The 27,171-nt window shown below is 46.4% G+C and overlaps 2 protein-coding genes across 3 annotated transcripts; one reads left to right on the top strand and one right to left on the bottom strand.

Annotated features, from left to right (window-relative positions):
• The first annotated feature begins 3,621 nt into the window (after nt 1-3,621).
• UPF1 (UPF1 RNA helicase and ATPase) lies at nt 3,622-23,308 on the top strand. 2 transcript variants are annotated; one of them, XM_085211493.1, is made up of 24 exons: nt 3,622-4,222; nt 8,834-8,976; nt 9,398-9,487; nt 10,022-10,189; nt 10,568-10,748; nt 11,146-11,307; nt 11,910-11,994; nt 12,169-12,267; nt 12,446-12,554; nt 13,384-13,543; nt 13,667-13,785; nt 14,056-14,220; nt 14,451-14,565; nt 14,747-14,890; nt 15,012-15,225; nt 15,435-15,552; nt 16,546-16,702; nt 17,688-17,830; nt 18,463-18,637; nt 19,096-19,177; nt 19,695-19,856; nt 20,081-20,298; nt 20,692-20,814; nt 20,914-23,308. In XM_085211493.1, the coding sequence occupies exons 1-23, from the start codon at nt 3,998-4,000 to the stop codon at nt 20,809-20,811; spliced, it is 3,354 nt and encodes a 1,117-aa protein (XP_085067619.1). In that variant the 5' UTR covers nt 3,622-3,997; the 3' UTR covers nt 20,812-20,814; nt 20,914-23,308. The 2 variants fall into 2 exon arrangements, with proteins under 2 accessions (XP_085067619.1, XP_085067618.1); XM_085211492.1 differs by having other exon boundaries at nt 12,437-12,554.
• GDF1 (growth differentiation factor 1) lies at nt 22,954-26,983 on the bottom strand. The gene is made up of 2 exons (XM_003213292.5): nt 26,698-26,983; nt 22,954-25,991 (listed from the first exon to the last, which is right to left on the bottom strand). The coding sequence occupies exons 1-2, from the start codon at nt 26,981-26,983 to the stop codon at nt 25,159-25,161; spliced, it is 1,119 nt and encodes a 372-aa protein (XP_003213340.3). The 3' UTR covers nt 22,954-25,158.
• Nucleotides 26,984-27,171: the final 188 nt, after the last annotated feature.

Here is a 27,171-nt window from a genome sequence, read left to right as displayed (position 1 = left end):
TCCCTAACCTTCTTGCCCATATGCCTATTAAACTCTGCAGTATTTGTTGTCCAATAGCTAGAGATGGAACAAAAACACAGCCAGCCCAACCACACCCTGTCCCAACACTGCTACAGACATTCCAGCAGGAAAACGCTGAGGAAAGATTATGGAGTTCTGGGAAAAGATCCATTTTAGCTATTAATGCTTATTAACACATTTTCTAAGGTCTATAAAGCTTTTAAAGATTATTAGAGGTGGAGGAAACTATAGAAATGTTACGATCCCAGAAGATCCTTCTAAACAAAAGCAAAATGTATGTTGCTAAGAACCTGCATGAAGCTGTTCTTTCGATTTGTTTTTCTTCTCCCGGGCTATCTTAGCTTTCCTTCTACGTCCCTCTTGTGGTAGCCGAGCAGAACTGTAACATCTGCAGTGGAACAGCGAATTCATAGCCTTCAAGGATCTGTGCTTTGTTGCTGCATTTCTGGTGCATTTTTTAAAAACAAAAGATAGATAACCTAAGTAAAACTGCATGGGATTTTCATCTGAAGATCTAGAAAAGAGGAAAGCAAAAGGAAAAAACAGGCAGAAAATCAAGAACTTTTAAAACAATGCGAGTTACCTGAGCACTAAACAAAAAAATGAAGAAGTGACATTAAAATGCAGATGTGTGGGAATAACAGAACAGACACAAAGATAAAATGATTAAATGTGCATAATAAATTAATGGATTGTATTTCTCATATTATAATATGTTAACATATTGCATAACCATGGTACTTATTATAGAGACAATATCATCACATGTGTAATGTGCAAGCACTCCTGAAGTGCCGTGCCAAGAAAATCTGATTTCAAACTTCACGTTTATTTTCCCCTAATCTGAATTGTTGTCTCCCAGGATAAAAATACATGGTTTCTTTAGCCGGCTCTGTCATCTGAAATAGCAGTTTGGCAGATCCCTCACACTCCATTTGATTGGCTTTCAACCCTTCACGTCATCATGACACTTTCTAACACTATCTCCATGGCTCGGAGCTTGCAGAGACCAATCAGTTCGTTCCTTTTCATCACAGCTTGATTTCAGACTTCTCTTGTGCAGTCCTGAATGGAGGATGTTATCAAATCCCAGCGAGAGCGTGTGGTGGAATGGAAATTAATTTCAAGGAGAATCTTCTGGCACAGCCAACTATTTGGAGTCACGAATGCATTATTTCTGCCAACAGCTAAACTGCTGCGTGCTCCTGTTTCACACTTACGATCATCAGCAACCTTTATTATCACCTCTTCAAGATAATCACCTTAAACTTCCAATCTCATGCAAGCAAGCAGAAAGAATCTTTCTAACAAACTGAATTCACTCACATTAGTTCTCTTGGACAGCTTCTTATGGCTAAGCATTTCCTGTGAATTCTAGATTCTAATCATGCATAAAAATGGTGAAGCACCATCATTCTCAGACAATGTGCTCCTGTTTTCTCCTGTTTTTAGAGTGTTACCCTTTTGAATTTCATATTGGATGCACAACAATAAAGACCAACGAGTCCAAGTGGCACCTCTTTGCAATAGCCCAGATTTAAAGGCAAAACTTTCACAAAATAAGGCTTACACAAATAAAGTATCATCCAGGAAGCATTGCAGTGTGGACTGCACACACGCTCATCTTCAGATATACCAAAGTCTTTCAAAGAATTTCCAGAATGCAGTGGCCTACCATTAAGCATTAATGTCACAAAATTCACATGTATCTTTCTCACAAGCCATGCCTCTGTGCTGGTGTAAAGACTGATTACACTCTCCCTTTTTTAAACACGTTAACCAAGAGTCCAATGGCCACAACTGATTGCCACTTAAACCCCTCATCAAACACACCCACGTGAACTACAGTCTTCCCACACTCAAATCACTGTGGGTGTAGTTTTGACTTGTGTAGCAGGGACACCAGGCACACCGGGGGGTATGTGGGGATCTCCAGGACCCCCTGGCAGCCTTCTGGCTTCAGCACCTCAGAGAGGAGCACAATCCTCCCCACGAGCACAGCAACGGGGCTGCTGCCTGCACAACAGAAGCCAAAATAACCTTCTGATAGCACAGGGAGAACGGGGTCTACAGTCTTCAATGAGCTTTCTTTCTCTTTAAAAGCATTCTTGTTTTCTGTATTATGTAGGGGGAGGGAAAAAAATACAGTAGCACATCAAGGCTTTGTTTTCCAAACCTTCTGATGATTCTGTAAACTGGACAAATGTTGCAGGAACGGTCTGCTTATTCATAAATATGTGTCCATACAAAACAACCTACCTGGTTTTATAAATGCAATCTTCAAAATAGATCTCATTTCCTTCCTGTTTTTTTTTAGTTACGCTTCCCTCTGAATTACAAAACAGATAATTTCCAGATGGTTTTAAGGAAGTATCAATTCAATTCACCTGTGGATGCTTTCCAGTCAGACTACAAGTGGGTTTAATGCAGCTGTGATTCAACTTCAGAAATCAAAAGCCTCAGCGTAATGTATGAAATTACATATGGGTGTACACTGACTTACCTTGATGTCACCACATTAAACTAGCTAACACGACAGTCATAACCTCACAACCAAATTTCCATTCTATTTTTTTTTTTTTTCTTGCTTAATTAGCCTACTTTAATGAATTAAGCTACATCTATGATAACCTACTGGTAAGTCTGCCCCTTTATAGCTTAAAGCTCAACACAAACACAAACTATGTGTAGATGCAGTGACTCCTGTATTCTCTCTCCATCTTCATTTCCTCCTCTTGTTCTCAGTGCATTGAGATCCTTTCCAATCTTCATTTAAACCTTTTCAGCTTAAAAGCTGCAAATTTGGCATTCTTTCCGTTCCAAGCTTTACCCTACACCAAAAGCGAGAACAAAATTAAAGTTACTTAAAAAGCCAATATTCACGTGCATGGCTGAAGGCTTCAGTGGGGAAAACAGAACCAGCACCAGCTTTTCCTGTCAGTGCTTCTCACCACACCTGGAAGTTACCTCAAAAGTGATGAGTTTGGTGCTAATTGAAGCACACTGAGACGAGGGCTGCCAAACCCCAAACCAGCTTTATTCACAGACTGAATGCCCACCCCCACACAACAGAATCTCCACAGGCCGCCCAGCCCCCCTTGTACCAGTTCAGCCCTCCATTACCAGTCACGCAGGGCAGTACAGCTACGATGGGTACTGCAGCTGTGACACCAGAGCCTTCTTATCACCCGCCTCAGAACGCTGCAGGCCCAGCTATGCCTCCATCACCACAGACACCGCGCTTCCACAGAGGGTGTGAGGCGGGCAGACAGCAACGGCACGATCAGCTCCAGGCGGCCCCGCTCCTCTCACAAACACCCCCAGCCCTCCGCCGCGCGCCGCCACAGGCCCTTCTGCCGCCACAGCCCGCCCTTCCTCCTTAGCTCGAGGACTCATTGGCTGCCGCAGCAGTCAGTCAGCGATCAGGCTCCGCCCCCCTCGCGAGAGAGCCCTGTTGGGGGGGGGGGAGGCACTTAACCCCTCCTTTAGGCGCGAACGGACAGCGCCCCCAGCGCGTCCCCCGTTCACCCTCCCCTCCGCTCTTCAGGCGCTTCGCGCCGCGCGCTCCTTCGCGCCTTCCGCGCGCAGCCCCGCCCCCTCCCGCCGTGCCCTCCCAGGTGTGCGTGCTGCGTCACCCGCCCACGCGCACGGGCCGTGCTGGCGTCCGCCGTGCGCTCCGCGTCACCGCTGCTGGCCTGGCGCGCGGCGGCCGGACGGTTCCTCTCGCGGCACCTCGGGGCTCTCGGTTCCGTCCTCCGACTCCGGCTCCTTCCGCCGTCGGTCCGGCCGCGTTCGGGGCCGCCCGAGCGGGGCAGCGGGGGTCTCGTTGGCGGCCGGTTCTCGGGGGCGCGGCCTGGTGCGCGCGGCGGATCCCGCCGCTGGCGTAGCGCGGCGCCCGGGCTCCGTGAGGCGCGGCCCGGCTGAGGCGGGGGGGGGGCGCGCGGAAGCGCCGCTTCTCTTCTCCACCGCCGCCGCCATGAGCGTGGAAGCGTACGGCCCCAGCTCGCAGACCCTCACCTTCCTGGACACGGAGGAGGCCGAGCTGCTCGGCGCCGACACGCAGGGCTCCGAGTTCGAGTTCACCGACTTCACCCTTCCCAGCCAGACCCAAACCCCGCCCGGAGCCGGGCAGGCGGGGCCCGGCCAGGCCCAAGGCGCTCCGGGAGCGGGGCAGGGCCCTGCAGGCCCCATCGAGGCCCAGGTGAGGCCGCGCCGGGGGCGCCGTGGGGTGCGGGGGGGGCGGGGCGGGGCGAGGCGGCGCCGCCACCGGGGGGAGCGCGGAAGGGGCGGGCGGGAGCGGGGCGAGAGGGGAAGCGCTGGGCGGGCGGCGGGGCCTGCGGGAGCGGGGGCAGTCGCGATAGTCGCGATATCGCCGTGCCGTCCCGATAGTCGCGATACGGAGCGAGGAGCGCTGCCGGCGTGGGAGGATTTCGGTTTGTTTTCTTGTTTGAAACCAACGTGCCTCCGTGTTCTCTTCGGTTGCGAGGAGTTGAGCGCTCTGAAAACGGAGCTGAATTTCTTTCTGACGGAAAGCAGCTCCTTTCTGAGAGGGCCTTTTTCTCTTTGCGGAGTTGCCGGGCAGGGCTTTGTTTGGGGCTGTAGGGCAGTGACAGCCTACAGCGCCCGCGGTTGGTGTGCAGAGGTCCTCGAGGCTGAGAAATGGGAGAATTCCTAACACCGCCCGATGAGGGTCGCGTTTCTGCTTTAACAGTTCACAGAAGTGAAAGAAAAGAGGGAACTGGGGCTGTGCAGCCAGAAACTAAGAAGTGTTATAAAAGGAAACGCTGCTTCTCCGTGTGCTGCTTCTTGACTGTCCATAGCAGGAGAAAAGAAGCCCGAAAGCCGCACCTGGGAGGCTGTTTTGAGCTTTTAAAAAAGTTGGGCCGCACTTGTATATCTTGGACTGTATTGTTAAGCTCCATTATATTGTTATAAATTGTTAAATAGTCCCGGTGTTAACCATTAAACGTTTGTAGACTGTCTGCATTCCAGGATGTGTGTTTGGAGGAGTTGAAATGCTGGAGGTAAAAGCTCTTCATCCTGACCAAAAGCAGTCAGAGGGGATTCGGTTTTTTAACTTTATTTTCCAAGACTGATCTGCTGGGGTCTGTAAATGACACAGAAATGAGCAAACTTAGAGCAGTGAGTGAATGGCAGCCTCAGGTGTGCAGTGCAGGTGGAATTGTGCTGCCTCAGAGCAGGGCCCAGGCACAGGGCTGTGCTGGGACTCACTCCAGTCAGTGTTCAGAATGTGGATTTAGAGCTGAGCTCCCGTGGGCTGTTTGCTTTATTGTGTGTTTACTTGTAGCTCTTGAGTTCTGTTGGGCAAAACAAGCCTTTTTCCGGTTTGAATTGCAGTTGTTAAGTAGTCTGTTTGTAGTTAGCGCGTGTGTTAATTGATTAAAAAGGCATTTGGGGTAAAATCGTAGTTTTTAAAGATCTGATCATTCCAGAACTCTCAGTAAAGAGTTTGGATAGAAGAGGAAGAAAAACCGCCCCAGAATGAGTCTGAGAGTGTAAAAGGCAAGGGAAGAGGATTTGCTTTGCTTTTTCTTTTTGTCCAAACATGTTTGAAAAGCCTTTGAAGTAAGAAGGGAAAAAGGAAAATCTGGAGAGCGCATCCAGGTATGAGTGTGTCTGTAAGCATCCGTCCTGGCAGGCAGGAAGCAGAGGATGTTTGTCATGGCCGAGTGCTTTTATTTCAGTGCAGGGTTTTGCAGTTGTCCCCATGCTGTGTAAATTTGGGATACGGGAGGCTGTTGTTCCAGTGAGGATTTGGGAGCACGGTGATGTCGGAGCTCAGCGAAACCCAGTCAGTGCCTGTGCTCTGTTTGTACCTCTGCTTTCAGTGCTCTCATCACACTGAGATCAGAAATGGACCATTTGAAAGATTCTCAGGGAGGCTTTGCTACCTTGGATAGATAATGTGAGCTTGTTAATGCCCTTTGGCAGGAGTGTATCTAAATTTAAGTCTCGCAGGTTACACAGTTTTTGCCTAGTTTAAATTTTTACTGTGATTGTGAATAAAGTTTGAATAAGTATTATTTCATCCTGATAAACATGGAAGGGATATTATTTTTTATTCCTGTTCTGTTTTCTGATACCTTTTTAGTGCCCTGTGGGTTGAAATAAGGTGGGGTGGGCAGTGCAGAGCCCCTCGTTTCTTCAGAAAGTGTTCTTTGAGCCTTGCTCTGAAAGCTTTGTTTCTCAGCATATACTTAACTAATAGTTTAAGAGGATGCTGTTACCACGGATTATGTCTGAGTGACAAAAGGCAGGCAGAGGTTAAGCAGTGCAGGAGCAATGCCTCCTGTTTTCTGTAAACAATGGAAATGCAGTTTTCTGATGATTAGACAAACTAATTAGCATATTTGATTTGTATTAAGATAAATTCTGATCATATCCACAGCGTTTCCTCGCTCCCTCGGGCCAGGACTCGGTTCTGGTGGGAGGAGGCAGCAGTTTCTCCCATGCTTGGTGCTGGGAGCCCACTTGGTGGTGCCCTGAGTGTGGGCATGGCGAGCCCTGCTGCTGGGGTTGGGGTTTCCTGCAGTCCCCAGCCTCGGTGTTAGCAAACACTGCTCGGATCCCCGTTGTGAAACAGCTCTGTGCTGCTGTGAGGCTGAATGCTCTCAGCGATGCACCTTCCCTTGTTCTGAAAGAGAGATCAAATAAGCACAACGGATCATAAGGCGCCGTGAATGTTACACGGCTTTAGCAGAGTCTCTACAAACAACAAATGGTTAGCTATGCAAATCCAGAAGTGTGTGTTTTTCTAAAGCATGAGGAAAAACTTCCCTGCGCTGGGGCAGTGTGTGCTGCACAGTGCTGGGGTGCAGTGCCACAGCTGAGTGCTGTCTTGTAGCAAGATCCCAGCAGAATCCTTGCCTAGCTGTCATTGTTTCTCTTGCTGCAGCCTGACATACACAGCTTTAAAGTGCAGCTGTGCTGATGGCTGTTGCCTGTTGATGAGTTGCTGTGTGGGTGGGCACATCAGCCAGAAGCACGGCGAGGAAGCTGCTGTCACCCGGCTGGGGCTCCGCACGGTCACTGCTTGCTGCTGTGTTAATTGGGTCAGCTGCTGTGCTGTAGTGCAGCTCAGCTCCACCAAGCACTGCTGCTGTCTGCTGAGCAGGACCGTGGAGACCAGCGAGGAGCCGGGGAGGGACCAGCAGCTCTCAGATCCGTGCAGGTTGCTTGGCGTGGCTGCTAAACTTGCTGTGCCAGAAGTTTCAGTCGACACATTTAAAACAGAGAATCCCCCCCTCCCCAAATCTTACACAACAGCTGGTGCTGCCAGATTTTAACAACACGCACACGGGCTGACATGGCAGCGAGTTTAGAACAATAGTTGGGCCACTTCCTTCCTGTGTGCCTGCTGAGGCACTGCCGGGTCCTGCTGCTGACAGATGGGTGCCATCGTGCTGACATCACTGCAGGCCTGAATGCTCTGCTGGTGGAGGATGAGAGATCTGTGTGTGCTGCCATTCCTTGTGCTCCTGCATTTAGAAAAAAAAAAGGGCTCTGCAATTGCACTCGCTGCTTGCTCGGCAGCCCCAAGTTATATGTGAGCTTCCAAAAAAAATGGTGCTTGCCAGCTAATGGCAGTAATGGCATGTGAGGCTGCTTCAGAGCAGGCTGACAGCACCTGCCCTGGGAGTGTCCTCTCTTCGTGCTTCTAAGAAATTTGGGTTAACTTGTTCCATTAGTCTCCGCCTGTTCTAAGTTCGATTAATAAGCTATGTTCATATTTTCTTTAATATCACTGTATTTAAAGTTGATGTTTGCGTTAGAACAGCTATGAAGATGCTATTAAATGTTGAGCTACTGCAGCTCCCCCTGTGACTGTCGGTCTGCAGAGATGTGGTTGCTGTGGCAGAATGGACCTGGAAGCCAAGGAGTCCCAAGGGACAATGGCTGCTTTCGTCATGCTGAAGTCTGATTTGTGACATTCACACCTGTTGGTGCTCCTTCCTGGTGGTAAAAGCACTGTGCTAAGTATTGCCAAAATGGAGTTATTTTTAACAGGACTGGGACTTGATGTGTCAAACGTGCTGACGCAGAGCTTTGTGGTTCTGTAGGTAGTGTCAGTGCAACGAGGGAACACCTGCTGTGTGTGTGCTGCGTTAGCCAGGCAGCCTCTGAAGGGCATTGCTCTGAGAACTTGGGCTGTGTCAGTTTGAACGGAGTTTATGTGTTTCCTGAGTAACTTAATGAAGCCTCTTTGTTTTGAAGGAAATTGTATGGTGGCTAAAATAATGTTTGAGTAATACAGTAGTGATTGTCACACCTGGTGCATTACACAGGTATGTGTTTGGCCGCATGTAATACAGGCGGTACATCTAGAACAAGTGATGCTGCTTGGAGAGCTGGGCAGTCTGCTGAGAACCAGCTTCTGTTATTTCTGGCTCTACTTTGGCTTTTACTTAGGTATGCACTGGGATAGGTCTTGGTCCCCTGCTTCCTGTTGTCTTTGTGTTGTGAAGTTGTGCTTCTGGAGTCTCTGGGGAGGAGGATTGGCTTGGTGGATAGACAAAAAGATAATCCAAAGAAAAGTAGTTTAGTTTTGTGAATTGACACTTCAATATTCCTGTAAAGTGGGAGCTAATGAAGCAAGTATCAATTATATACAATGTATATATGATTATTTTTGGTAGATGTGGTATGTATTTCAAACTCATCGGTTTTCTGTTCTTCTGAGATTTTCCTGAATTAAAGACAAGTTTTTACATAATGAAGTAGGAATTACCATTCTTGCTTTGTTCTGAACATGTTTTGATAGTATGACCTAAGCACTGACCTTGTACTGCAGGTTAATGGACCTGATGGCATTCTGCAGAACGGAGCAGTGGATGATAACGTCGCTAAAACCAGCCAGCTTCTGGCAGAGTTGAATTTTGAAGAAGATGAAGAAGATACTTACTATACAAAGGATCTTCCTGTGCATGCTTGCAGGTGAGACTGATCTTTGCATCAGGCTGATCGTTTCCAGAAGGTGGGGGGCATTGAGTGAGACCTGCTTAGAGGATGGCTGGAATTTTGAGAGCAGCTTCCCTGTAGGCAGCTGCCTGCTGGTAGGCAGGGAGTGCCCTCTGCTGAGCTGTGTGCTCTGACAGTGCTGCTTTGCTGAGGTCTTGGGCCTCTCTTCTAAGGGCTACAGAGTTGAACCATCCTAGAAATGGTAATGGTGGAAATAGTTAAAAAGCTTGCCTCAAACCAGAAGTTTAACTCGTGTGTTTGATACTTCCAGCCACTCTCGTGATTCCTGATTTTTTACTTCCCCTTATTTTGTACACTTCTAGATAATTCAAATCTTGTATTTGCATTTTCATGTAAATAATTTCCCAATCACTTCCTCATCTCATTTTAATTCCAGTTACTGTGGTATCCATGACCCTGCCTGTGTGGTTTACTGCAACACCAGCAAAAAGTGGTTCTGTAATGGGCGTGGAAATACATCTGGCAGGTAAATGATTAAATGATGGAAATGAGATGGGCAAACTTGCTTTAGTGTTTGTTTTGAAATGGCATAATGGGTGTGACTTATATTTTCCACGATGTTGAATTCTCATGACTTGAATGTGAGCCTCCAACCTCTAGATTTTCCTGTTACGAGCTTTTACAGCTCCATCTCAGCAAAACTTGAATTACTTTTGGGCATGAGCTCACTGCTTCTTCCCCCTGTGCTCTTGCAGAACAGTGTAACAGATGCTGTGATCCATGGAGCTTCAGGAAGCTGCTTCCAAACAGCAATAAATTTCTTATACGTTGCCCCTTCTTTCACATTCACTTTGAAGTATTCATGCACTGGAAAAACACAGACTGTTAGGAGTCATCTTGGCCTGGATGAAAAGAGCAGGGAATTATTAACGTCTGCCAGAGTATGAATAGGTTTTTGTTTATCTCTTAATAATGACTGAGTTGCTGTGTTACATAAAGTTAGGGCTAAATCTGGTTTTCATATTGACTACTTATAAATATGCATCCTCTCTGCTTTCAGCCACATTGTTAACCATCTGGTGAGAGCAAAGTGCAAAGAGGTGACTCTCCATAAAGATGGACCTCTAGGAGAGACTGTCCTGGAATGTTACAACTGTGGATGTCGTAATGTGTTTCTCCTTGGCTTTATTCCAGCTAAGGCAGACTCTGTGGTTGTTTTGCTGTGCAGGTGAGAGAATTTATTACAGTGTTTGTGTTAAGTATTGCACAACTGGATTTCTAAATGGCAACCCTTGGCTTTCACTAGGTACCTGAATGGTTTATACTCTCCTTTTTATCCCCGTGTCATATTTAGTATTTTAGATGCTGAGGGTTTTTTTCAGTTCTAGAAATACAGGAGAAATTCTGATTGGGATACCTTGCCTCTGCAGTGTTGAAATTCCAAGTGCAGGAACTGATGAGTTGGCTCAGCAGGCTACTGGTGTTGGCTTTCTTCTTTTAACCAAGATGCTTGGCGTGTTTGAAGAATGTGTTAAACATGTTCTTATACTTTGGTAACTTCCCTTACAGTTGTTTAATAATTTTTCTCAATATTTTGGTTGTGCAGGCAGCCATGTGCAAGTCAGAGCAGTTTAAAGGATATTAATTGGGACAGTTCACAGTGGCAGCCTCTTATCCAAGATCGCTGCTTCCTTTCGTGGCTGGTAAAGATTCCATCTGAGCAGGAGCAGCTGAGAGCACGTCAGATTACAGCTCAGCAGATTAACAAACTGGAAGAACTTTGGAAGGTATTTCCCACTTTTCAAATTACCAATTGTGTTTTACTTAGTGCTGGTTTTGTGCCTTAAAAAGGAGGGACAAGGCTGTTTTAGCAACTGTGTAAGGCAGGAAACATAACCTAATATGCGTGAGGTTCAAACCTTTCCCTTTTGACAAGCAACACAACTGGGAATTGACTAGAGAAATCACCTGTTAAAGTAGGAAAGCTTCATCTTTAGGTTCTGTCAGTCAGTCTGTAGTCAGTCACTGCTTTCTGAGAGCTTTTTCTGTATGTCTGGTAATGCAGAACAAACTTGGCTGCATGTAGGTGAGCATGACATAATATCTTAGCATGGTTTTAGCAGTTTATTGTCACTTGTTTGTGCTTAAAACTTCGAAACAACACTCTTGTGTGTGAAATTCTAGGAAAATCCATCTGCAACCCTTGAGGACTTAGAAAAGCCTGGTGTTGATGAAGAGCCACAGCATGTCCTGCTTAGATATGAGGATGCTTATCAATACCAAAATATATTTGGTCCTCTGGTCAAGCTTGAGGCAGACTATGACAAGAAGCTTAAGGAGTCTCAGGTAATCTGCTTGAAAAATGCCTGTTTGGGGGGGGAATTCTGACCAGTTCTCTCATTTAATAGAATAGAAGGAAAAAGTAAAATGAAATAAATGTAATATTACTGTAATAAAGACATGACAGTAATTAACAGTAGTATTGATATGTGATCACAGGGAAAACTTGGAAGACCTTAAGTGATGTTTCCATCTCTTCTGAATTCAAAGTTTGTCTCTCCTGGAATTGTATTCTTTGTCAGAACTGCTTCTTGACCACCTTCTGTCATGTTCTTTTCCTCATAACATTCACTTACTTTTGCATCAGTCACTTTCCATCAAGCTTGGAATATGTTGGGGATACTTAAGAGTTTTTTTACAAAACAAACACAGGTGGTGATGACAACATATTTCTCATTAACTAAATGCATTGTCTTTGAAACAGAATTAACTCCTACAGGTGGGCAGGTGAATACAGTCCATAATAATAAACACAGATGTTTGTTTGGTGACAGTGGAACAGCAAGTTTTGTATTTCTCCACTCTTTTGAAGTTTAGGACCGTGAGGACTGTGGTAGTTGGTAAACAGCTTTTTAAGAACATAATATATGCTCTTTCTTTATTGTTAGACCCAAGATAACATCACAGTCAGATGGGACCTGGGCTTGAATAAGAAAAGAATTGCTTATTTCACTCTGCCAAAGACTGATTCAGGTAATGACAGCTCAGCTGCATGTTTTGTCTGCTTTTTGTACCTGGTGAATAATATCAGCATTTAAAGAACTGTAATGATCTGGCCTGGGATATAAGATTGTCCTGTAGGTTTTTCTGCACTGTGGGGCGGTTTTGCTGTAAATGTTCTGAGATTATTTTCTCTTTCCTTTGTAGATATGCGTCTTATGCAAGGAGATGAGATCTGCTTGAGGTATAAAGGAGACCTGGCCCCTTTGTGGAAAGGAATTGGCCATGTTATCAAAGTTCCTGATAGTATCCTTTACTTAATGAGCCTTAATGAAAGGTTAAATTATCTTTAGGAACTCCTAAATTGTGTACATAACTAATTTTGAAACCATTGTAATTAGTGGGCGTCTACTTAATAAATCAAAATCGGGGAAAATAAAATTCAAATGTTTGCTGTAGATTACTACTTAACGAGGTTCTACAGATTATGGTGATGAGATTGCCATCGAGCTGAGGAGCAGCGTTGGAGCCCCCGTGGAGGTTACTCATAACTTCCAAGTGGATTTTGTGTGGAAGTCTACTTCGTTTGACAGGTATTGAGAAAGCACTTAAACTCAGCAGATAATGAGTTCAGTAGGTGTATATTTTTTCTTCTAACTTCAGTGGGATTTTTGAACAAGGGATGATGTGTTGTTTCATTACACTGGCAATCAGAGGGAGTGTACTGAATGCATCAAGTTCATGAACGTGACACCTGCTTCACAGAGCAGCAGCTCTAATTGTTGTTAGAGGTGGTAATGTTCAGATGAATTCCAAGCTGTCAGTGTTTCTCACTTTAGAAGCACCAGGGACTTTTTAAATACATTCATGTAGCCTGTGAATCCAAGGGGAAAAATTAACCTTAAGCTCAGTAGCATTTGGGATTTAAGAAGAAAAAGTTTTGAGGTTCTGTTTGTTAATGTAGTCATGAAGTGCTTTGTGTTCTTATTTGATCTCCTCAACTTTGAATCACTTTGACAGACTGAAGTTTCAAAGCAACTGGATCAGCTGTGGGCTTGAGATGTGTCTGTAGTGCATGTTGTGAGATAGGAGCTTGTTTGTTGTCCTGAAGTAGAGGTACTAAGTACAGCTTTTATTCAGATCCTGCACCTAAAACTTCCACTGCAAACTGTCAGAGTCCAGTTCCACTGCAGGTTTGTGGTTATAGTTTGTAGAATGCACACTGGGGAAAGAAAAATCCGTGTTCTGGAAGTCTAATGTTTGGTCTCCTAGTTCTGTTATTAGATGCTTTGCATTGTCTTTTATCCAAAAGTTATGTTTTAATTTGTCTGGTGGCTGATTAACTTCTGCTCTACTCTTGTGCATAATTTCGTCTGAGGTAATCCTGATTTTGTTCTATTTTTTGTCCTTTGTTCATTTCAGAATGCAGAGTGCTTTAAAAACATTTGCTGTGGATGAGACTTCGGTGTCAGGATACATCTATCACAAACTGTTAGGCCATGAGGTGGAAGATGTAATTATTAAATGCCAGTTGCCAAAGCGTTTTACAGCACAAGGACTTCCTGATCTCAACCATTCTCAGGTAACCTCGTGTTCCTTTTTTCTACGTGCAAAGAATATGATGAAGGATTTATGATTGAAGGTTTGAACGACTTTGTAATTTCCTGTGCAAGGAATACTGAATAGCATTAAAATAATTCCATAGGTTTATGCTGTGAAGACAGTCCTGCAGCGTCCTCTGAGCCTTATCCAGGGTCCCCCTGGTACTGGAAAAACAGTGACATCAGCTACCATTGTCTATCACCTGGCTAGACAGGGCAATGGGTAAGAACTTCTCTGAATCTTTATGCATGAGGTTATCTCATTATTGGTCCAGAGAATCAGCTCACACTTAAACACTTCAGCAGTCTGTATCCAGTCTGTATCCTTGAACTGGAAAGATTTTCTAGAAATGTATTATTCTGTGAAAATCTGAGCTTAAATCAGAAGATACTCATCAGTAGCTTATTTTTAGGGAGCATGTATATTAATACACTGTTGCAGGAAGAAGTTTATGGTTCACTGAGACTTTTTTGCTTTTTTTTTCCCCCCAAGGCCTGTGTTAGTGTGTGCTCCAAGTAACATTGCTGTAGATCAGTTGACAGAGAAGATCCATCAGACTGGTCTGAAAGTGGTTCGGCTGTGTGCTAAAAGCCGTGAGGCAATTGACTCACCTGTATCTTTCTTGGCACTGCATAACCAGATCAGAAACATGGATAGGTAAGGAGTGGGAGAGGGGAAGACACCCCAAAAAACCCAAACCTCAGGTGTTGTGATGGACGCAGTTGTTTTAACAACTCTGACAATGATGGGAATATATTTTGCTCTGTACAAAAGTCATTTTTAGTTTCGCAAATAGTTTTCTTGTTTCTGTGGCAATATGTAAAGAGCTTCACCGTGAGCTGGAGTTGTTGTTAATTAGATTATAATGCAAAATTCCATTTTTGCAGCATGCCAGAGCTTCAGAAGCTGCAACAACTTAAAGATGAAACTGGAGAACTGTCATCTGCTGATGAGAAACGCTACCGTGCGCTGAAGCGAACAGCAGAGCGTGAATTGCTCATGGTAAAGTTCCATCAGATACAGTAGTTCTGTTACTGCCTTCTCCCACTTAATTGCAATTTGTTGGCAGATATCAGAATACAGTTTAACTTTGGGCGAGATTCCTGGAATGGTATTCAGTGACCTTCTGTATGAAAGTGCTATCTATGCTACTTGATTGATTTTGGTTGTGTTTCTGTCTCAGAATGCAGATGTGATCTGCTGCACCTGCGTGGGAGCTGGCGATCCAAGGCTTGCAAAAATGCAGTTCCGTTCCATCCTGATTGATGAAAGCACCCAGGCCACTGAGCCAGAGTGCATGGTGCCAGTTGTGCTGGGAGCAAAGCAGGTAGGAGCCACTGGATTTCCTCTAAAGTATGATTTATAAATAGGTGAAGTAGTAGTTCAGGCAGAAAATTCAGACTTGGGTATCTGCACTGTCATCAGCGGTGAATTTTTCTTTTCCTCAGCTTATTCTTGTAGGTGACCACTGCCAGCTTGGTCCTGTTGTGATGTGTAAGAAAGCTGCCAAGGCAGGCCTGTCTCAGTCCCTGTTTGAGAGGCTGGTGGTGCTGGGGATTCGCCCCATCCGCCTGCAGGTGCAGTACCGCATGCACCCTGCCCTGAGTGCTTTCCCATCCAACATCTTCTATGAGGGTTCGCTCCAGAATGGTGTCACTGCAGGTGAGTAAGAGTGGCATTTCCTGCAAATTCCTTTCTTTCCAGTTCATTAAGGATTGAAGGAAAAATTCTTTAATTCAGATGAGTTTTTTTTTTAATTCAATTAGGAAGGGAACTGCCACCACGCTGATGGCTTTGACTCTTTGAGGCATTGCTGTGAAAGTGGTTTTTTAGTAAAGCAGTATTAACTTTATTACTTTTGTGCTCTTCAGCTGACCGTGTGAAGAAAGGGTTTGATTTCCAGTGGCCGCAGCCAGATAAGCCAATGTTTTTCTATGTTACACAAGGACAGGAAGAAATTGCCAGCTCAGGCACCTCTTACTTGAACAGGTAAAAATCAGTACTGAGATTTACATAGAAATACTGATAGTATAAGGAGTGTAGGACAACTAAGTGCCTTATATAAAAGGGGTGAATTCAAAACAGAAGCAAACTGACTGCATTTTGCACCCAGGAAGTGCTGGTTGAGTCCCATTTCAAAGCTTGAATTCCGGTGGCTCCTGAAACAAAGTCCTAATGGGTAGATGTTGAAAAAGGAGAAGGTAGCACAAGAGAGCAGTGGAGAGCTGGGAAATTCGTTTTTTTTCCTATCTCTTTGTTCTGCACATCCAAACTTTTCCAGTGAGCGAGCTTCTAACACTTTGCTCCTTTGCTTTACATGCATTTGTTTGTGTGCCTGGAAGGAAGAACCAGACCAACTTGCAAAACATATCTGCTGTGATATTTTTAATCTGCTTCTTGAACTGCGTGTGCAGGAGTGCTGAATGCAGCAAGGCAGACTGTGCACAAACAAATGGCACAATTGTTGGCTGACGGGGCAGTTGGCATTAAAAAACGTTCTATATTTAAAACTTTAAGATAAAAGAACTGAAGGATCTGTTTGTACAGCAGGCTGGAACACTTCTCATGGTCTCACTCCAAGTACAAGCATACATTTAACTCTGAGAAGTGCATTTCAGAAGAGTGATGGCCATCCTGAATTCTGCTTCTCCAGGAAGTCTAGTGGTGCAGTACTGAAAAGGCAGATGTAGATTTCAGGATAAATTTGTGTTGTTGTGACCTCTTTTTGAGGTGTTAACTTTTAGCTGAGAGCGTCTGTTTGTAGCCAAGAGGTGATAGCAGTGAATGTTCTTGCAGAGCTTAAGCTGAACTAATTTGAGTGGCAGGGTGCTGTGGTGTAAAAATGATCTCTTTCTGAAGTAGCCTTTGTGAAAGAAGGCACAGCACACATGTTCAGGTTTTCTAGCCCCATTCACTGAAAATGTTTAGACCTAGGGCTAATTTACCTAATTAAATGACTTTATTTTTTTTTTTCTTTCCTAGAACGGAAGCTGCCAACGTGGAGAAGATAACTACAAAGCTTTTGAAAGCTGGTGCCAAACCTGATCAGATTGGCATTATTACTCCTTATGAAGGCCAACGATCCTATCTGGTGCAGTACATGCAGTTCAGTGGTTCCTTGCATACAAAACTTTACCAGGTATGGAGTCATTGCACAAACGAGAGAACATTTGAAGATAGAAAGAAGCTGAGGAGATAAGAAAGGCAGACATTGTGAAACTCAAATGTTTTCATTTTTGGTCTGGCTTCTCAGACCAAATTTGCTTATTCTTTAGTAACCTCTGAGCATTTTAATTGACCTTAGGTAAAATAGTTCAAGGGAAGGTAATGCAGGAGTTAGCAAGTGCCAGTAAGTTTAAGGAGAACAGTTTGCCAAATAATAGAGAAAGCCCAGTGAGTTTCTGTTGAAAGGAGAGCTTCAGTGAGTCCATCCTCTGGGGGCTCATTGAGGCACAAAAGGGAAAGGTCAGCAGTGCTTCAGCTGTGGAAAAATATCTCAAGCTGGGAGACACACAGGAAGTTGAACACCATAAATCCTAATGCTCGATCATTTGTTTGCTTAGGAGTGTGTCCTCTGATGAGTGGACCTCCTCCATCAAACACTGAAACATGTTGCTACAAACAAGCTGGTTAGATGTTTAATACAGTCTCTTTTGCAATAATTGAAAGCTTGGGCAGTGTTTTCATTGAAGCAAAAATTGGTGGAAATACTTTTGCTCCTGCCAGGAATGATCTGTCCCTCTGATTCAGGCTTCTCAGTAGCTGGGAGCAGCAGTGCTGATCTGCAGCTGTATTGCTATGAGGTTTGGGATAGCCAAATTCGTCCTGGCAGAGTACCTGGAGAAGGGCTGCTTTCTGTAGCAGGTGCCAGTTGTAGGGGGGGGAAGTGAAAGAACCATAAAGCACATGAACATAAAAGTTATTTGTCTTAAAATGAAGCTCTCCGTTCTCCCTTAGGGAAGCTCTTTAGTGGGCAGTGGAATTACCAGATCATCTGGCATGACAAAAATAACACTTTTCCCAAATGATGGAACTGTTAGTGTGCAGCCAGTATGTTTTGTAATACCTGTTGGTAGTACAACCATCATGTGCTTCCATGATTTACGTGTTTTCCTCTGTGTTAGGAAGTAGAAATTGCAAGCGTGGATGCCTTCCAAGGACGAGAGAAGGACTTTATTATCCTGTCTTGTGTGAGGGCCAACGAACACCAAGGGATAGGATTTCTGAATGACCCCAGGCGTCTTAATGTGGCTCTTACAAGAGCAAGGTAAGGTAAAATTGGACAGATCTTCTGTTTTAGAGGCAAGCTACTAAGGGCTGCGTTCTGTGGGTGGTAAGCCTGTTCCTCTGCCTGGCTTAAGGGAGCCTTGAAGGGAATATGGAAATGATTCAGCTTTGCAAGAGCAATCTTAAATCAGTCAGCGTTAGTGCTCTGTACTGGGAGGCTGTAGAATCCAGCATGCTCTTCCCTTTGTCTGCAGGACAGAAGTCTTCCCTTCACTCACTCCTTTCTGTCTCAGCAGCTGTTGTTACAGTTTTTCTTTTCTTAGAATGCCTTTGGTTGTTAAGAAGGGAAGCTGCTGAGAAGTCAGTGATGTGCTGGTTGGCTTCCCTTGGTATCTGCTAAGTTCTAAAACAACGTAATGTGGCTGGTGAGCATAGTGACATGTTTGACAAGCCTGTACAGGGAAGGAGATTGCTGCAGCCAGTTTCTCAGGAATCACAAGCTTCCAAGTACAGAAATCCTTCCCTGTATACAGGGACAGTTGGGACAGGGTCTCCTATACCTACTGTCACAGGCTTCTTTGGAGTTCTTTCATTTGCTGCTGTTCCAGCAGTACTGTGTAACTTGTCCTGTTTTGTAAGCTGATCTTAGTTTTGCTGTTTGTTCTTCCATAGGTATGGGGTAATTATTGTTGGGAACCCGAAAGCTCTGTCTAAACAACCACTTTGGAATCACCTGCTGAATTACTACAAGGAGCAGAAGGTTCTGGTGGAGGGACCACTGAATAACCTCCGGGAGAGCCTCATGCAATTCAGCAAGCCCCGAAAACTTGTCAATACCATCAACCCAGTAAGTTGGCCTTTCCTGTTTCTCAGATGTCTGTGGCATGAAGTAACTGGGCATTGATAGCCATAAATGGATGGAATAAACAGACACCCACATGCCCTCACACGCCTGTGTCTTTCCACTTTTGTTGCCTAGTAAATGGGCTGTGGCAAAGTAAACTGCAGTTTCTAAGTGAAGCAGTTTATCTTTATTCACTGCAAAATTTTACATGGGGTGACTTCTGCGATGCATGAAACATCGTGTATAATGAACTTACACAAAGTAATTACAAGTGTTCTGTAAGGTTTTTACGTACAGTTCTGTTGAGAATTGTCAACGTGTGGTTGAGATGATGGCTGGATGTTTTTCTTATATTAGAAACAGTATCTGTGAGGTCTTGCTGAGTTTTTACCCACCTTACAGTTGGGTTGCAGTGCACAGCTCGATGCTAAAGCTTTGTCCAACTCCTCCAATGCTTTCAGGGCGCCCGCTTCATGACCACTGCCATGTATGATGCACGTGAAGCTATTATTCCAGGATCAGTCTATGACCGGAGCAGTCAAGGTAAAGAAGCTGTCAGCATTAACACCGTTCACCAGTTTTCTTCAGTTAGTCTCTGAGGTTGGATGTCTTACAGACTGCAAATGTTTAAATGCTTGAAGAGACGCTACAGAAAAATGTAGGGGTTAAAAACTGAAAATGCTCATTATGTCTGAATATTTAAGGAGGGATTTTGCTGTCCCTGACGTTGCAGTAACCTCTGTGATCTAACTCCATGGTCTGAAGAGCAGATAAAGAGTGAGGGGGGTGGGTGGGTGGGTTGTGTCAGTGTTGTAGGAATTGTGAACGGCGCTACAGAAGAGTGATTGGATGGGGTGACCACATTATGTCTCTTTGAGACTCGGGAGTGTGGGATCAATGGGGGACTAGGAATCCCAGAAGTTCTTGACAGTGATGGACTTGTTTTTTTCAGTTTATATTATTTTTCCTTCTTAAAGTCCTCCTGTTACCATTAAAAGCAGGAATATGAATTTCAGAATATTCAGGATGCTTGAAATAACTGTGACTTCCCCCTCCCCAGGGCGCCCATCCAACATGTACTTCCAAACCCACGACCAGATCGGGATGATCAGTGCAGGCCCCAGCCACGTCACTGCTATGAACATTCCCATCCCCTTCAACCTCGTGATGCCCCCAATGCCACCACCAGGGTATTTCGGGCAGGCCAACGGCCCGGCTGCAGGTATGGGGCCAGGAGGGGACAGTGCCAAAGCCACAGTGTGGGTCTGATGTGGGATAATGCTTTCAGTGCTGATGAGAGTAAGCTTGTTGTATTTCTTTGCACCTACTGCATTGAGTACAATGTGAAGTGTTGCCTGAAGTGAGTCATCAAGTCTTTGTAGAAGCATCTGATTCTCACACACTTGTAAAGCTTCTCACTGTTGGTTTGGATAAATGCTTTTCCAGGACGTGGGGCACCCAAAGGGAAGACCGGTCGTGGTGGGCGCCAGAAAAATCGTTTTGGGATTCCTGGAACGAGTCAGTCAAACCTTCCCAATAGCCAGGCGAGCCAAGACGTGGTGTCCCAGCCTTTCTCCCAGGGTCCACTGACTCAGGGGTATATCTCCATGAGTCAGCCATCTCAGATGAGTCAGCCTGGACTCTCCCAACCAGAATTATCACAGGTAAGCAGAGTGATGCATGGTCTGCCCTTCTTTCCTGGGTTTTATGTCAGTCTTCTGTTCGTGTGTGTGCATCTCTGTTTCTTAGAATTGAGGAAAGTAGAAACTAAAACATCTTCAGTCAATTTGGCCGCAGCATTTCTTACCCTCTACTTGGTGGGCTTCAGAAGTATACTTGAGCAAAAGAATTTAGAGCTGCATATCCCAACTTCACCTTGAGCCTTAACGTTCAGCCGCTGCCCTTTTAGCTGCCTTGTACTGCTGAAAGCTTTGTAGCAATTCTGCAGCAAAATGGGGGTAAACCTTAAAAACAAAAAGTCATTTTTCTTTAACATTGGCTGCTCTGTAAGGTACCACTGGAGCTTGATGCTGCTTAACACACGCTCTCGTTTCCAGGACAGTTACCTCGGTGATGAGTTTAAGTCTCAGATTGACGTGGCGCTGTCACAGGACTCCACCTACCAGGGGGAACGCGCGTATCAACATGGCGGAGTGACGGGACTGTCACAGTACTAGAGTGTAAGCACTGAGCTCACCCTCTGCTTCTCCTCCCTGCTGCAGCTCTTGAGAGCTGTTTCTCTCGTGACAGCTGTAATACAACTCTTGTTTTGCTTTCAGGTTGAGGAAGAAGAGCTAAGCTTGCGTGGAGCTTAGTTCATCAGCATTTTATTCTGGGTAATAAAAAAAATAAAATAAAATGGATACCTGTTTTCCACTGCTAAAACTGAAGCACCACTGTGTGAGAGCAACAGGAGAAAGAAACCAACCAACGGAGAGGAGAGAAGAGAGAGAGAAAGGAGAGCGCGCGAGAGAGCCCACTGCTAGCTCACTGAGACAAGGAGACTGACCGGAGAGGAGAGAGAGCAACGACGGACTGGCTGGCGCCTCACAGGGAAGGCAACTCACCCTGCAATGAGTGGTCAGCCGAGTCCCTGCTCCCCCAGTCCAAGAAGCTCGAGAGAAGGGCCTTAAGCAGGTTTCACTTCATTCCATACTTCTCTTTGCGAGCAGGGCATTACTTTTCAGAGCAGATGGGGAGAGGAAAACCCTCATCTCAGAGTTGTTCTCATTTCCAAGGGGTACTATATTTTAGCAGTAACTGTTTACATTTTAGAAGCAGAGTATCTGAGAGAGAGTTCCTAAGTTGACAGCAGGCCAAGCAGAAATCCAGTGGAACGTAGCTGATGCTCAACTCTGAGATGGAGGTTTTGTTGTCCAGCGCTGGCTCTGAAATCCTAGTGTCATCGTGCCGCCCACATTCTGAATGGGTCTTTCGTGACGAGGTGGTTTTAAAGAGATTCTTTCAAAGGAGCACTGAATTTTTAGAAGTTTGTCTCTGAATTCTTAGTGGTGGACCTGGGAGATCCTTGTTCTGAGAAGCTTACAAAAAGTGTAAAACAAAACTAAATTAGAGCACCAACCTTGAGAACTTTCAGTGTGATTTAAAGTTGCAGCAATCAGCCTCTTCTTCCTACATCGGATAGCAGTTAGAGTGGAAGGAGCCTGCGCGCTCGAGCAGGAGGAGGGTTTCGAAGTGTTTTCTGTATGCTTTAATTGGCTACTGTCTGGACTCTACTCTGTGAAAAACAAGCCTTTCTGTAAGATGAACTTTGCGCTTGAAAGGGGATGGGTTCCTGTGCCCTTCGGCCCTGGAGGAAAGGATGCTAACAGGCCTGCTTTACTGCTCCCTCAGCTGGGGGGAAGAAGTAGTGGAAACTGGGGATTATATTGGTTTTGAAGTAAAGACTACAATGTTACCGAAGCAGGTTGGAGAAATGGACAAAGCAGGCAGTTGTTGGAAGGTGGCCTCTGATAGATGGGTATAATTAGAGATAATGGGGTAGGCTTTTGTGTGGCTTCTTCGGTGATTAACGCAGATAGCCGAGAGGTTCAGGTGTTGCAGAACAAACCCGGAGCTGCTTTTTCAGGTAGTGCACCCAGCTGTGCCATCGGTGCTGGCTGAAGAAATAGCTGGAAGTCAGAACTGAGAACAGCACATAAGAGAAGCCATCCAATTTCTAAGTTGTACCCATATCTTAAATAAGTCATATGGGAACACTGGGAGCATTTTATTTGTGTCTAAACCTTTTTAGAAACGGCGCAGAGAATCACAATTCCTACAGACCCATTTGTATCGGATCCCAAACTGCGAACCTCAGCCTCCCACCAGGCAGAGATGAGCAGAGCGATTCTAACCTCGGTGTTTGTAAGGTTTGAATTAAGTTAGCGTTCTATCAAAGGGCTCCAAGTGTTTCTAGTCTTTTTTTGGGGGGGAACTCGAAATACCTCTCATATGAATGTACTTAAGCGATGTAAAACCCACTTTTTGTATCTGGGGGGAAAGCCCTTTCATCACTGTCCTTTCTGTAGAGTGTTGACCCGCTTTCATCACCTGTATTTGCTGTAGTTTTCAGGAGTGTCTCTTCCCCAGCACAGACCTGGTGTAGCATACCCACAAACGTGAGTAGTGTGCACATAGAATGGAACAGGTGTTCAGCATTTGTGTTCAGTCCTGCAGTGAACGTGGTTCAAGAACTGCAAAATAAACTCAAATTTTCCAGAAATGAAAACCATTCTTTTCTCATAAAAAGCCTCCAGCGTTTAGACTTCTAAAATGTGAAAGAATGGAGACACAGGCCACCTTCCTTCCTTGTGAGATGGACTGTTTTATTTATTAACATTGCCGAAGGGCTTTTTTAATTTTTTTTTTTTTCCTTCTGTAGGCTGCGTAGCTGCATAGACTTTTCAGATAGGTTTAAGCTGTAACCCTCTGTGCAATGCAATCCATTGAGTAATGTAACCCCCTCCTCTCCCCTCCCCCCTTTATTTCACTGATGAGAATGCCTGCCTCTGCTTCGTGCTGTTTTTTTTTTTTTTTCCTTTGTAGCAGTTACTCTGAGTTTTATAAATCCAGACATCAGTGCTAGCACGGTGTTACTCTTTTGATTTTGTCTCAGTTTGTTTTAAATCTGTTTGTCATCAATAAAATATTAATAAACAGCTCTTGCATTCACGGTGGCCCCTTACCTTTCAATGATGAAACCATGCAGCATTCATTAAAACTTAGTATGATTGTAGAAACTTCAAGTTTATTACTTCCTTTAAACACAGACTGGTACAAAAGTTGGGGGGGGGGGGCAGAGCAGAGGTGGGGAAGCAAATGCAGATCCTGGGTGGGGGCTCAGCTGTGCTCAGCCTGGCTCCAATAACAGCTCTGCACCCCTCATCCGCTCCAGCCAAGTACCAAAAGCAAAGGAGTGGTTTGTAAATCCCTCCTATTTTAATTTGGAAAGAAACAGCTCCTGCTGGGTTACGTCCCACTCAAAGCTCTTAAAACCTTCAGTGGTGGACGCCGCTTTCTCTGCGCTATGTTAGGGGGTTACTGCTGGATGTGGGGAAGCTGAAGGTGAGTGCTACCAAACTAAGGGCTGTTCTCAGACTACTCAGCCTGGGTCGGCATTCTGCTGCGTGGTTCAGGCATGGCAGCAGGACAGTGCTGCAGGAAGAAGTTCCTCTGCAGCTCTGGCAGTGGTTTAAACCCTTAGTGCTTCCTTGGAGGAAGAAGGCCCAGCTGCACTTGGCAATACTTCATCAGATCTTGGAGACAATACAACACAGGTACAAAAAAAAAAGTAAAAATAGTAATAGTCCAGGCTATGCTGTCAGGCTCATATTTCAAAAAAAAAAAAATTCAAGTTAACTCAGATTCCTTGTCTGTTCCCACCGCCCCCAAAAAACAGCAAAGCTGCAGCGGTGCCAGGAAAGCCTCTGCTGGAAGGGCAGCACACAGCACTGCTCTGGGGGCTTCTGTTCATGGCATTAAACACTGCTGCAATGGACTGAGGACCACAGCCAAGAGCTGCAGCTCTGTCCACAAGTCCTCAAAAAAATAAACAATAAGCCAAACAAATCAAAAATAACCCCAAAAAGCATATTAACTAATGTGGGTGGTGCCTGAATTACGAGGGTTGTAATACTGCTGTGCAAAGCTGCTGCTGCCTGATGCACGATGCCATGTGGCTCCAGCTGCACTTGTTGCTTCACTCAGCGAGGTAAATTAGCACTGTGCTGCAGCACAGGGAGCTCAGGGAGGGATCAAAATGCCACTGACTGCTGCACCCAGAGCACTGCGTGCCCCTGCTGTCCTTCCTCAGCCACAGATCCCCAGCCCCTCCCCTGCAGTGCTGCTCCACAGAGGCTGATGCAGACAAACCACCTACAACAGGTAACTTGGGGCTGAACAAAAAGCAATGCTAGAGATAACTCAGCTCCAAGAACAACATACAGCTCTGGTGTGAAGCAGAAGCACCGCTGTCCCACAGCCTCCACTGCCCCAGGGAAGGGATTCAGTCGCAACCCAGCTCGTGTCACGACACCATACCTCTTCCTGCAGTTGGACCAGAGCTGCTCCAGCTGAACCTGCCAGCATCACTTCACCAGATTTGTCATTTCGTTTTGCATAAGCTGCAAAAAGCTGAAAACAACAAAGCCCAGCAGCAGCAGCTGCTCTGCCAGGCACAGGAGGGGGCCGGGATTCCCAGCCTGGTGTCTCTGCCACCCACACTGGATGGCTGAGCAGCACCCAGGTCAGACCTGATCATAACCCCGTAACCACCCGCAGGCTCCGACAGAGCACCTCAGAGCACCCAGCACAGCACTACCACTAAATCAGCTCTGTCACCATCCCGTCCTGCAGACCTCCTCCCTGGCTGCACATGAAGGCAGCAGCACAGAGGGGAGCTCTGACAGTTCCTGTCCCAATGGGAAACTCCCTAAGCACCAGCACAGAGGGCATTTATCACACTCGGATTTATTCCATCAATCATTCCGTGTCCCCCACGGCGCATACCCACATCCACTCCTCTATCTGCAGCCACACTCATCCACCACCATGTCCTCGTAGTGCCTCAGCACCACGTTGTCACTGTTGTCATAGTAGAGGATGGAGATGGGGGACAGCCTGACGGGGACGCAGCAGGGCTGGGGTGTCCCCTCCGGGTCCAGTGAGTGCACCATGGTCTGCAGGATGGCGTGGTTGGTGCTGTTGAGCTCGGCTGTCAGGGGGAAGGGGCACTCGCCCAGGCAGTAGTTGGCCATGTAGCCCTGCGGGGCGATGATCCAGTTCTCCCAGCCGACGTCACTGAAGCTGATGTAAAGGCGCCGGGGCTTGCAGAGGTTGCTCGGTGTGACGGGGACGTTGTAAGCGCTCCTCCTCCTCCTGGATGCCCCGCACTGCTGCCGGCTGAGGGTCACCACCAGGAGAGAGGTATCCAGGAACGAGTCGATGCCGGCACAGAGCCTCTGTGGCCCTGTGCTCAGCGGGGCTGAGGCTCCGTCTCCGCTCACCCCGATCTCCAGGATCAGGCCCAGGTTCCTGCTGTGAGTTGTCCAGTCCTTTGCCACATCGCTCACGTTGAAGAGCAGAGACTTGTGCAGGCGGATGAAGGACTGCTCCACCAGCAGCTTGCGGCCTCGCTCCGGGGACGGCATCCCCCTCAGTGGCACCTGGCAGCTGCGGTACAGCCTCAGCTCAAAGCCCTGCCCCCGGCCGGGGCTGTGGTACGAGTTGTGGCTGAACTTGACCTCCAGCTGAGCCATCGTCAGGCGCTCACCCTCCTCCAGCACAGAGAGGTTAAAGTACAGACGCTTCTGCAGACACAGCAGCGGATGGGGCTGTGCGCTGTGAATGAAGTGGCCTGATGGAGAAGAAGAAATAGAGGTGGCGGTGTCTGAACCCCCTTATGTCGAGCAGGATCAGCCTCCCAGTAGTCGATCAAGCTCCTGTTCCTTCACGTAGAGGAAGACGGGCAGAGCAGAGAGAGGCAGCTCAACACATCCACAGCTGCTGGATCAAGATGGCAGTGGCGTGGAATGGGGCCATCAGCCCCACAGCACAGCCTGCAGAAAACTGTCAGCTTCTCCCCCAGCAGCGTTGTTAGGGAACAGAGGGACAGGAGAGCAAATAGCAGCAAACTGACTGAACTGACAAGCTGCCTGTGAAAGCCAGCCCTAGATTTCCACTGGAAATCTGAGCTCAACAGAACCTAATCGTGCCTTGAGATGTGAACAGCATTGACAAAGCAGCTCCCACGTAACAGAACGGCTCAGAGAAGCCCCATCCTCAGGGGCCAGCTGTGCTGTATGAGCAGCCCGAGGCAGGAGGACCAAAAGGAGAAGGGGGACAGACCCAGCAGGATTGCTGAGCATCTGCCTCTACCCAAAGCTGGGAGCCTAAACTCTAACATCATTACCTACAACATGCTCATAGATCAGACCAAACACAGCCAGGACTGGTCTCAGAAACCACTTCTGGCTGCTGCCCTGTCCTCCCCCAGCCATTCCCAGCCCAGACCACAGAGAGGCTTTCAAAAAAGCAGGACTCAAACAGCAGCATTTCTGTACCTTGGTCAGCGAAGACACGGATGATGTTCCCAGGGACGTTAAACTCCTCCACCCTACAACCATCCACCGGGTCTCTGTTTGTTGCAGGAGGGCTCTTTCTCTTCTGGAAGATCCGCCAGAGAACGGGTGGCACCGGAATGGGGATTTTGGGGCTTGGCTTCACGCTCAGACCCAGGGATTTTAACAGCAAACTTTCCTGTAAACTTAAATCCATCCCCAGACTCACAGTAAGGAGAGCCCAGGCAAGGCCAGCTCCAAAGCTGGCACGCACAAGGAGAGGCCACATCGCTCCGCTTTCCTACCCGCAGACAAAGAGCAGCACTGTGCACAGGACCCACTGCCAGCTGCACTGAAGACAGGGCCAGGGGGTGATGATTGCCTGATGGGAGCCTTTGATCTCGTTAGTGCTCAATTAGCACACAGGGATTCCCAGGATTGGGCAGAGGGTGTGAACGGTCCCCCCAGGCTCCTCGG

This window comes from Meleagris gallopavo, chromosome 30, assembly GCF_905368555.1.
Source record: "Meleagris gallopavo chromosome 30, MGAL_WU_HG_1.1, whole genome shotgun sequence".
Taxonomy (NCBI): Eukaryota; Metazoa; Chordata; class Aves; order Galliformes; family Phasianidae; genus Meleagris; species Meleagris gallopavo.
This window is presented reverse-complemented; position numbering and strand designations above follow the sequence as displayed.

Bases quoted from the DNA above. Each gene is read 5' to 3' on its own strand.
- UPF1 (XM_085211492.1), top strand. From the start codon at position 3,998: ATGAGCGTGGAAGCGTACGGCCCCAGCTCGCAGACCCTCACCTTCCTG. The intron at 14,891-15,011 runs GTAGGAGCCACT...TCTTTTCCTCAG, and splicing joins TTGTGCTGGGAGCAAAGCAG to CTTATTCTTGTAGGTGACCA. The intron at 20,299-20,691 runs GTAAGCAGAGTG...TCTCGTTTCCAG, and splicing joins CCCAACCAGAATTATCACAG to GACAGTTACCTCGGTGATGA.
- GDF1 (XM_003213292.5), bottom strand. From the start codon at position 26,983: ATGTGGCCTCTCCTTGTGCGTGCCAGCTTTGGAGCTGGCCTTGCCTGG. The intron at 25,992-26,697 runs GTACAGAAATGC...CTTCTCCATCAG, and splicing joins CCGTGTCTTCGCTGACCAAG to GCCACTTCATTCACAGCGCA.